At 41.1% G+C, this 11,991-nt stretch overlaps 1 protein-coding gene across 1 annotated transcript; it reads right to left on the bottom strand.

Annotated features, from left to right (window-relative positions):
- Positions 1–3,163: 3,163 nt before the first annotated feature.
- ednrba (endothelin receptor Ba) lies at positions 3,164–8,627 on the bottom strand. Its single transcript, XM_028427167.1, has 8 exons — positions 8,376–8,627; positions 7,401–7,892; positions 6,510–6,622; positions 5,818–6,022; positions 5,122–5,271; positions 4,765–4,898; positions 4,339–4,447; positions 3,164–4,016 (listed from the first exon to the last, which is right to left on the bottom strand). Exons 2-8 carry the CDS (start codon positions 7,812–7,814, stop codon positions 3,879–3,881), a joined length of 1,263 nt encoding a protein of 420 aa, XP_028282968.1. The 5' UTR covers positions 7,815–7,892; positions 8,376–8,627; the 3' UTR covers positions 3,164–3,878.
- Positions 8,628–11,991: the final 3,364 nt, after the last annotated feature.

Raw genomic sequence — 11,991 nt, 5'->3', positions numbered from 1 at the left:
TTGGACACTAAATGAAGTCCTCATGAACGCACTGTGACCAAATGTTTACAAACCACTTTTTCCCCCAGAGGTTTAACCATATTTTTTTTTAACCTCTGGTTTGACCCATGTTTTCACTGGCGGTGGGTGGAGTTGGACTGATAAGGCAGAATAAATCATACCTCTCCTTCATTTCTTTTGTCATTTTCCCCCACATGTGCAAGAGTGGACAGCTTCAAGAATGTGCTGGTTTGGCTCAAAACTGAGGTGAACTCCCATAATGTTTTTATAAAGTAGCCGAGTGCAAAAAATGATATGATTATTGCAATATGGTTTGCGAAAAAGAAAAAAGGGGGGAGGATGTTTCTGTTTTTGTGTAAAAAGGCAATCTGTTTTAAATTCAAGATGATTCCATGATTTTAGTTAATCACAAACAAACCATAATTCTGATAAATTCTTGTTCTGTTTTCTATATTTTTCCTCTAACTATTACAATGTAATATCATTACTTTGTGGGCCAGGTCATTCACAGTCATAATTGCATGCTGAAATGCAATAATATTTGGGTGGGGCCAAAATGACAGCTGCAGACACAGACACATTTTCTTCATGTGAGCTACTGCCAGCAGACACATTTTGACCAGTGTGCTCACCACATGTGTCTGTGTGATTGAAATATATTGTTTTTATGTTGTACTCTGGTCTCATATATTTGTCATCACATTGTCAGACATGCAATAAATGTATCTTAACAATCAGGTGCTGTGACATAAAGTTTGAATGTCCCCTGTTACAAGTGAGGGAGAACTAGATGAAAGAAATGCTCAGGAGTCGATGGTGTATCAGTCTGATGATTTCCTTCTGCTGGCCACGTCTGCTCACCTTCTGCTGCTTCTGCTTCTGTGTGTGTGTGTGTGTAGCATTTGTACATCTGTGAAAATGAGTGATGAGTTGCATCTTTGGTGTCATTCATCAACCATTCCTTGTGTGAAAGTGTGAAATCAACAGTGTGTGACTGCAGATCAAATCAGACAAAAATGCAGAAAGCAATTTATTACACGTGCACAAACACACACACACACGCACATCTTTGTTTTGTGTTCTCATAGGCAGAATGTGTGGCTTATGTTTTGCTAAGTTTTTCCCTTGAAGTTATTTCCATGGTCCTACACAGGCACACACACACATAATGAAAGCATATTTTCTTTGTTCTTCCCAAATGTTAGCAGAAGCTATGCCAGACTGAGAGCTATCCTCCTTGTGTTATCAATCCAGAATAAATAATCTAAAACCGCGAAGGAAGCCAGCAGGTTTTATACATCAAGAACTCTGCATATGCTTTTAAATTATTACATGTCTGTCAGATGCAGTGTATTCAGGTAAGATCAAAAGACAGATGAAGATACGAGATATAAAGTAGATCACTTAAAATGCTTAAATATGTGCCACACGGTGCTGATTGATATGCAGGACAACCTGCTGTGTGATTGAAGGTTAAAATAGGAGAAGCTACCCACTTTTCAAACATTTGAAGGTGACGTCAAACATCATGTCCGCACACATGCTGCTGATTGTTTTTGAATGCATTTCGCAGGCACAGTTATGCTGAACGTGCTGTGTAAATATGCAAAAGGCTGGATGGAAAGAGGAGACAAAGAATGTTTGAGGAAAGCGAGGGAGCAGAGAGGGGCCAGATCAGGTCTGTCCACACCCCGACCCCTGAGACCCAGACCCAAAAACTATCAACCCTCCGATCCAGCCAACAGGAGAGGAGAAAACTGTCTGTGTGTGTGTGTGTGTGTCTGTTTGTAGATATGTGCTGTCTAAAATTATCGCACCAATGTGTGTGTTTGTGTTTAGAAAGACAGTCTGTATGTGCAGTTTGTACTGTACTGTACTAGGCTCAGTGTCACCTTCACATTAGGGATGAGAGAAAGTTTTGCAGTAATTTAGCATCAAAATAATTTAGCTGGCGTGTTCTTGACCATTTGCCAAATCTCATGAGTGGGAGGCCGAGACAGAGCTTCTCCTGATTTATCTATCTGAAAAATACTGTTTTATTGTCACGCTTAGTTTGTGTCTATGCTGAGAGAGAATCGGTCAAAATCTGTGCTTCTGCTATTAGTTTAGCTTCGCACAGCTTCTTAATGTTTTTATTCGACAATTGTAAGAAAAGTTGCCTTCTCAATATTCTTCTAGAATTGATATTTATTGTATGTAGACATGTTTGAAGTATTGATTTCTGCAACAACGAGCATATGGAGGTTTCCTAAAATGTGTAAAAATGTTAAAGAGCTGTGATAAATGACAACTTCTTTTACAGTTACCGCCGTTAACATTATTCTAAACTGCCTGCACCAACAAATACATTTTATTTTAAGGACTATGTGGAACAAAACTGACTCTCACTAATTATTACAGTCTGATTTATTAACTCTCAGGTGAGTCCATCACTGAACATTTACTGTTTAATGCAACCTTCTGTGTTTATTTTTTTGCAGCACTGATGAGAGGGTATCTGCTATATTGGTAGAGGGCCAACAGAAAATAATTTGTGGAGGAATGTGTTGAATGTGTATTCTCTGTGGTTGGGTCTGATGTCAAGCCACACTGGATTGTTTGAAGAACAGAGGCAGAGAGGTTACAGGGAGGAGCTGAAACAGGAATGCAAGGAGAAAGAGAAGGGGAGAAGACGTTTAGAGAGAAACATAAAAACAAGACTTTAGAAAGGCAAAGGAGGCCAGATAAAGAAATGAGAAGAGCAGGGTGGCGAGCGATCACAGGACAGAGAGCGTCTTTGGCGACTAATGTGACATGCATGACATTGGTTTAGCCTGGAGCTAGGCTTCCAGGTCAGAATGTGTGTGTGTGTGTGTGTGTGTGTGTGTGTGTGTGTGTGTGTGTGTGTGTGTGTGTGTGTGTGAGAGAGAGAGAGAGGAAAGAAGTGAGGAGAGATGTGTAGAGATCACAGTAATGTTCTGTGTTAGCATCCACCATCACATGATGGTGCCTGCTGTGCTGTCACACGAAAATAGAGCCCACACACACACACACACACACACACACACACACCAATAGCAAACAAACCTAAAAGATTCACAGGCATAAATGATTACGACTGTGTGCCTGATCACATTATAGCTGGAAAATTACTTATCTGAAAAACTATACACAACCGAGCACGTCCACATTTATATATTTATTCATATACTTATTTTTTTAAATGAAAAATGAAATCGTACCAGCTGTGGTAACGAGTCAGATTAAGATGATGAGCAAATACCTTCACAAAATGCATAAAGCCTCAGGAACAGGCCCAATGTTGAACTTTATATATAATCCATCAGCTGACAGTCACACAGCTGAAATCACATAACATCAGTAGTTCAGTAACTAGTGATAAACTGATACACAGTGATTTAAAAGCATTCATGTAACAAGTGATGAAGTATGTAAAATGCTCAGTACATATCCGTACATTTTACAGGACATACAAACCAAATACGTAAACAAGAACATTAGAGTTGCTTTGGAACCTTTTCCAAGCTGCTGCGCTTCGTATTAGCAACATGTAGCATGGTGTTGCCCATACAATGCAGGACTTAACACAAGATCCATGGCTTTAAAGTAACATTCACAGTCCAGGCTGCGAGCCTGACAGGCTGTCTTACAGGCCCCCCCCACTCAGTTCTCAATATTCAATGCTATTTACACCAGTTTTTTTTCCACCCATCTCATGGTTGTTGTCCAAGAATACAGCTTTTGAAGTGCATTGATGCCTGATTCTTCCTGGACTGGGAGAGTGAGGGCTGATTTCCAAAGGTTCATCTGTTAAGAGTTGAGGGACACTGTGTGATGTTGTAGATGAGTGAAATTATCCTCATTCACTCAACCGCTCTTCAATTATTGTATTGTATTGCTGTAAAGGACTTGTTGGTCATGCGGGAGTTGCTCTGTTCGGTGACTTTAAGCTTCATGCACGACTGCTTTTCATCCATTAACATCTCTGTGGGTAGGCACCAGCAGCACAGGCACGACTAAAGAGGAAAGACAGGTGAGGAGGAAGACTGTGATGACTACTTACATTTAATAAGGAGAGGAAAGTTAAGTTACCTCAAATGTTTAGTGTTGCCAAGAAACATCGTCAGCTACTCTCTGTTTTCTTGATTGATATTAATCTTTGATTTTAATCTGGGCATCACATGATGTGTCTGTGAGCAGTTTAGGGTTTTAAAAATAGATCTGTTTATTCACATACTAGCCGATTTTCCTTCCAGCAGTCAGGAGTTGTGAAGCAGGGAGTAAATAAACTCCAAACTCCTGCGGTCTGAGCTTAGCTTTAAATGAGCTGCAGCTTACCCTGAAGCAGTTCTTGAAGCGCTTGCTGACCATGTAGAGGGCAATGGGGTTGATGCAGGAGTTGACAGATGCCATGTTGATGCCGATGTAGTCCAACACCAAGAAGAAACTACAAAAGTTACAGACACATTAGTCTTTTTTCCTTTCGGTTTGAAGCTGCTGGATTCTCATGAGACATGGCAATTCATCTGGCCAGGCTTCAAGCTATGTGTTCGTGATGGTCACGGTGAGAAGCAAACTGATTAGTTGCAATGTGACAGATGTAATAAGTACAATAATGTTTTCTTTTTTCCAAAAAGAACCACTTTCCAGATGTGTAACAAACCATCTGCAGTGTCAGGTTAGAAGCAAATCATTTCATTCTACTGAATGATAAACTCTCCTTTTTTTCCCCATAAACTGTGAGATATGCATCACATTCCATACCTGAGCAGCTCACAGCGGTTTGGGTCTTTTTCATCATAGATGGTGAGTTTCAGGATACGGCTGAGGTGGAGTGGCAGCCAGCACAGAGCGAAGACCAGAACCAAACAAAACACCGTCTTAGCCACCTCCCTTCGCTGAACACACAAACAAACATAAATCACAAATGGCTGGTGGTGAAGGTTTGGAGATCACTTATACTTATACAAACACATATTTTTATAAAAGCTACAAGACTTGTTATCACGGATCAAATTAATCATGGAGATAACGGCAAGTTTTATTGGATCACCCATGAGCTTGTGTTAGATTCCCTTAGGCCGCAATAATAACATGGTCAGCAATGAATACGTGTCTAACCTGTTTGAGGTGGTCACTAAGAGCAATCTGGACACCGTTCTTCTTCCTCAGCATCTCACAGGTCATCAGTGTGTAGAAAATGGCAGTGCAGGCCAACGGCAGACAGAAATATGCACTGAACAGCCACCAGTCCTTCGCTAATTTATAAAACTGCACAGAGAAAATGAGAGAGCAGCATTAGATTAGGCTCAAACATCTGTGCAGGGACAGCTCGACTTAAGGTGAAATATCCTCTATCTGACCTGAGAGGAAAACTCCAGGGTGTGCCTTAAGTTGTTGTTGACATGCTTGTAAAAATCTATTAATCATAAGGCCTCAGTGGAGTTTAAGCTATTCATGTTTGTTATTGAAGGCTAATGGAACACATGCATTCACACGTGCAGACACTACAGCATTTCCTGTTGCCCAAGAGACCAACAACCCAGTGATATATGTGTGTTTGTTTTTTCTTTGTGTTGTTTATCATGCTTCATTTTCTGTAAACTCTGTCTCTCTGTCTAACCCTGATCAAGTGAGGACAGTGCGCTTTCATACGTGCATATACAGTATATTCATACAGTGCACATCTGCACCTCTGTGTGTGCCTGTGCACATATTATACATTGCTAGTTTGAAGCATGCCCAGCTGTGTCAACATGCACTGTTTTCCTCCGCTCTGAAATATAGGCCTCTGAAGAACAATGTGCTACAGCTCACCGTCATGAAGTCTGTTTTCTGCATGGGATGCAGCAAACAGATTCTCAAGTGTTCTCCTTTGTAGTCCATGGTGATCATGTCGAAGGCGATAGCTTCTGGTACAGCCAGGATGATGGATAAGATCCAGATGAGCGCTATCTCAATAGCCATCCATTTTGGAACTCCAATCCCTTTAATACGACTCCACGAGGCCACAGCACGATACCTGGAAGATGAAACACATGGTCGATGAGGAATCCAAAATGAAGCGTGGTGCAAGGACTGATTTAAGACAAATATTCTTATTCACTTGCTGAGAATTAGCTCAGATGTACCAAGCTAGTTCCCTTAACTCAACTAGAAAGCTCCTCAAAACCCCAGATTAAACAAAATATAAGCTAGGTGTTTTGCCCTGCTTCCAGTGTTTGTGCTAAGCTAATCATACCGACATGAGGGATGTCAGTCTTATTCAACCGTCAACAAGAGAGAAAATACACCCGCAGGTATGCATGTTAGAAGAAGCACATATGTCATCAGTTTTTATTAAATCTAAAACCACAGCATGGAGGAGTTAACAGTAAGTGTCAATTTATAGATCTTCACATTTAAGAGCAGTCAGAACAGTAGCAGTGAGGTCAAAGGTCAGGTCAAAAGTCACTCTGATAATAGTTGTCTAAGCCAAGGAAATAGAAAAAATAGTTCAAACGGTTTACCTGTCAATACTAAGTGCGCACAAACTCAGCACCGTAATCCCCACTGAGGACTTCTGGACAAATGGCACCAGCTTGCAGAGAGTCACTCCGAATGGCCAATCCTCTGCCAGGAGCTGGAGACACAGACAGAGAGTTGATGACTGAGTTAAACCATGGCAGAGAGTGAAGCAAATTGTCTGGCTCCACAGAGTTTTTCTCAGCGTCAGGCATGCAGATATGCGTGAACCTGAACTTATCATGTTCCCTTGAAGAGCCAGGTGTTTTTTTTTTCTTTCTCCTGCTTCTTGTCAGATTTTCTTTAGAAACACAGTCTGCAGTACAACAGTACAACAGTAGCTCAACAAAACAAAACAACTAATGTGGACAATATGAGACTTCCCTCATGCCTTCTTTGGATGAACCACTGGAACGTGAGTGGAATTCTATTGAAATCATATGTGGCCCTGTATCTCTCCCTCACCACCCTGTGTGTCCTCTCTGCTCTGGTATGCAACTGCAACCAGTTGTTTTAACATGCTTGCCCCATTACCCAAATATACTTTGGTCTCTCTCTCTTTCTCTCTCTCTCTCTCTCTCGCTCTGTCTCTTTCATTCTCTTGCACACAATAAGTCCAACAGATAATAACATGCCAGAGACATAAGGGGATAAAGAGGGGCTCAGAATCCAGTAAAGTAATAACATTTTAAAAACTACTCTGGAGCCTTCTTTGACCAGTGTGTATGTGCATATTTGATTATGCATGAGGGTTAAGCAGTGGGTGTGTGTATGAAAGGACTAAAGTCCAATTTGCAAAATATTTGCATTGAATTAAAATTACATGGCTGTTATGTAGAAAACAGTTTTTAACAAAATCATTTAAAAACTAAAGGGAGATGTGAACTTTGCCTCACCTTATAAACATTAATGGGGATGCCGATGATGATGTGCAGCAGGTCGCCGAGTGCCAGGCTGGCAATCAGGATGTTGGGTCCGTTACGCATGCACTTATTCTTATAGATGATCCGCAGAAGGGTGGAATTGCCAATAATACCGACGACAAACACAAGGCAGGACACCACGGTGTTGATGTACTTGAAAGTGTCTCTGATTTCTGTGGGCCCCGTGCACATGGGAGGTAGACGGCGGCGAGGCATGGTGATGTTGGGCCTCACAGGAGCCTGTACATCTCTCTCCACCAGTCCAAGTATCTGGGTAACAGGTAGAGGATCCTGCGGCATCTGTCTCTTTGGCTCCAGCTGTCCACTGGTTACAAGTATGTGAGCCCCTAAGAGGAGTAACTCCAAGCAAAGGAGATGAGTCTTCATCCTGATGTTTGAGTTTCTGTGTGTTTTTTTTTTTAATCCAGAAACAACACTGCTGGCAGCTGAGCCTCCTGGGTGCGCCTGGAACACAAATTGTAAGAGGTTTTTGTGCAGGTCTACAGGAAATATTGAATAATCAAACAACCTCACTGTGCAGGAGGCTGCAGACGCTGGTCCTTGTAGGAATATTAGGCTTCGGGGTCTTTAGCTCCGCAAGCTGTCGGTCATCTTTATATAAACTCACAAAAACTCAGTTAAGAAACTTCAGACTGCCCTGAGGTAACTTTTTTGGGACCGCATGGAATTTTAAAGGAAAAGAGGTCAGACAACTACTTTATTATTATGGCTGAAGGTAAAAAATCTTTTCTTAGTGGCTCACACTGGGAAATATTTCAATTGGACTACACTCAAAAATGTGCTGAACATGTAATATTTGCATATGATCTTATGTATCTGTGAGCCTGGAGGTGATCTGTATGGTTTAAACTGAGCTTAGTCTACAGATTGAGATAAATCTTAGTTCCTAAATCAGTCCATTGTTCAACAGTTGCCACCTTCACTTACCTAACTCCAAACAGAGGTAGAAATCCTTTAATAGTTATGCTTTTTAGATCAAAGTTTCCCAGTAACTCGCTCAGGACAGTAAAAGATTCCCAAAGCAGAGGGATCCAGCAGTGTCAGAGCAGTCATTTCCAACAGCAACAGTCCTCTGTCACTGGTGTCAAAGTCAAGAAAAAAAAAATCCAGATGTGAGTTTCAGAGGCTCCGGTCTGTGTCTGTGGGTCGTTCTTGACTCTCCAGCCCTGACTGCTAAGTCTCAGGAGTCTGCAGACTTGATCCCTGCCCTTCAAGCCCTCCTCTTTTTATGTAGAGGAGGGGGGTGGAGGAAGACAGAGGACGGCAGGCAGGATGTTCGCAAGTTCTTCAGCGCATTTTCATTGAGGTGAAACACTGATCAATATACACAAGGAGTGTGGATTCCTGATATTTATTTTATTCCCTAATGACATCACAGAGATTGATCATTGCTTTTTCATGTTTAATACCACTGTTAGTCTCCTTTGTGAGATAAATGGTCAAACAAGTCATGTCCTTAACTTACATCCTCAACAATGATGTCACCAGGATGTTATCATGCTGTCAGTGCAGTAGATAACAGCGCTATGTTTCCTGAGCTAGTACTCCCTGTGAAATGGCAGAACACACACGGAAACATGCAGGTATTATTGCTGCCATCAGGACTTTATAGGTCAGAAATGGGAACGATCTCCATATTTTCAGAGGTCAATATTGGACAGTTGTTTTTGGTAAAACATATAAAATAAATTAGGGATAACTGGAAACATCTGTGCATCATATAAAACTTGTCTCTTGTCCCCTGAGATGTGTATTTATCATGAGACAGGTCTTTGTCATGCGTTGTTCCGCTCCTGCTTGCAGCTATGTTCCTGTTTGAGATCTCCTACTCGTCATGTGACAGGAGATCTCAGGCCTGAGATGTGAGGAGCAGTCTCTATATTCCACATCCTAAGGCTATAAATTGGCATGTCATTACAGACATACAATGAACAAAACAGATCATGAGTAGTGGTTGTAATGGCAAAACATAGACCCTGATATGACCAGAGTGTAACAGTGTTACAGGTTCCACGTGGATTGGTGAGGTGGTACTAGTGTGCAAAGTAGTGCAAGATCAAAAGTGCAAATAATCATCGGTGGATCAACTTTCTCATGTTGTTCAAGCAAACAGGAGAAACAAAGACCCTCTTCTTCTCACTGTCAGGAGGTTGTCTGTGTGTTTCTTAGTATGTAAATGATTAACATTTTCATATACTCATCGTAGGTAAGAAATCAAGAAAAGAATGGAAAACATGTGCCTCCTGGTAACTCCGGGCTGAATGTTGAAGTTTAAAAATATGGACACTGATGCACAATGATACATTTGTAGAATCCATTTATTTTGCTATACAATATATGTATTGTTATTGTCTTAAATGATATAATTATACATTTACAAATGATATATTGTTATTAAAAATAATCTGGACTCCATCAGTAATGTCCAAATTGATCATCTGGTACCAACATTGGATCAATAATTAAATGATGTAGCTAATGCTAAGCTAATGTTCTTTCCCTGCATGTGTTAAGGCATGTGGAGGGTTTGGTATATGGTCAGTCCTGGGTCGGCATATTTCTCCTCAAGCATGATAAGAAACTCATACCACTTACATGCTTCTGTTTTGTTGTCCACTCCATTCAATAAACCTGTATACTATGATCTGAAGTAAAGAATGTTTCAGTCGTTGTCCATGTGTTTTCATGGGAGCATTTCGCCTGTGGCGGATAACATGTGGAGAGACTGCCCCTCATCTCATCCCCTCATCTCTCAAAGGTGGTTCCTTTAAAAGCAGAAAGTCGTAAAAATCAAAAAAAAAATCAAAGATCCTGTGAGGACAAAGCCCCGAGTTGTCTTGAACAAACGAGGATTCACTGCCGTGTCAGCGTGAGGGCATCGTACCTAACATGCATCACACCCTGTGAGCCTCCTCTGTTTGAAGCAGGACATACTGATTTACAGCTGAATCTTACATGCATGTGTGTGACTGTTTATGTCTGTCCGTGGCCTCAGGAGCAAGGAAAGGCTAAATGGCCTTTGACCTGCAGCTTTGTGAACCGGGTAGTGGGTGAACAATTTCTTATTAGCTGCCAGTCCTTTCTTCACTCCATCGCTGTGTCTTCTCTTCTGTTTGGTCCTTTGTTGCCTTCCTCCTTTAATTGCTTCACACTGCATATTAAAACTTTTATTATCATAAATCAACATATCAAACTGACTTAATAGAGAAGCCTTTTATTTATGGTAGGTGAATATTGCAGTGGGTTTTTATTGAAGTAGTTACTGACTTCATCACTTATTGAGTTCAGAGCCTATGAAGTCATTTGTAACAGAGAATAGGTGCAGGAAGGACTTTGGGGTTATTTATATAAAAAATATACATCGCTCTGTCTGAGTATGACTTTCAACTGCAACTGGAGTGTGATAAGAGGTGAACCGTGCAAGAGTGTAAGTTTAACCACACAGTACTTTATGTGTTTATTTAGTCTTTAAATGAGCTCTGACTCCAGTATTAACCCCTAATTTGCTTTGGTACTTTCACATCAGCAGCCCCTCAACAATAACATACCATTAATGAAGGATTAACTTGAACCCAGTTGGGTATGTGCGACTATGTGGATTTGATAATGAGATGATGTACAATGCAGACATTCTGCTCATGTTGGTGTGTATATGTTGACATTCGTTACTCCATGCTCATTAGAAAATAGAATGTAGAGTTTGTTGAATGACCTGTAAGCAACAAAAAATGCTTTTCTGCCTCACAGTGCTTCTCACTCACTCATTCACACACACTTAAATGGCAGCAGAAACATCTGAGATTCTCTCCTATGTTTTCCAGAGAAACTTTGGGTTCAGCGGGTGCTTTAATAAAAGATTCTTCTTGTGATGCTACATCATGAAATCCCATCAAAGGACCGTTGTCTGGAAATATTAGATTCCTTTTTTGAGAGAATTTCCCAAAAATGCTTGAATTGTCTGTGTTGTCACAGCACCCATGATCTTCTGCAAAGGACTGGAGCAAAGTATATCAGACCCAATAACTCTAAAGGGCCTTGAAGGGGCTACTTAGAGAAACTCAAGATCCAACTTCAGGATTAGGAACAACCAGGAATCAAATCAGCTTGTGATCAGTGCTCTCAGGTCTGAGCCTTGTGCTTTGATGTGTGGCTACCTACATCATTGTTTCAGTAGACCCACCTCACTTGTGTTTGTTTTTCAGGACGTAGTTTTAAGTAGTGTTTGGAAGAAGTCCTACACGGGAAGTTCTGGCAGCCAGCTCAACAGTGCATGCTGTCCACCATCCTCCTATTTTATAACTTAAAAGCCAGGTACACATTCAATTACAAAATTCCTGCAATGCCAGGACACAGTTAGATTAGATTAGATTAGAAAACAGCCTGTTGTAAAATGTGTCACATCTCTCCTCTCTCTCTTTCATCTGCAGCTTCCTCTGCAGACTGTCTATTCCACTGTCTCTGTTTCTTTACCCCCTCTAACCTTCTGCTTGGTTTCCCTCCCTGCTGAGAGATAGAGAGTTGAGACTGGCCCCCTCTTCAACAT

Source organism: Parambassis ranga, chromosome 17, assembly GCF_900634625.1.
Source record: "Parambassis ranga chromosome 17, fParRan2.1, whole genome shotgun sequence".
Taxonomy (NCBI): Eukaryota; Metazoa; Chordata; class Actinopteri; family Ambassidae; genus Parambassis; species Parambassis ranga.
Note: the sequence above shows the minus strand (reverse complement) of the source record. Positions and strands in the feature narration are given on the sequence as shown.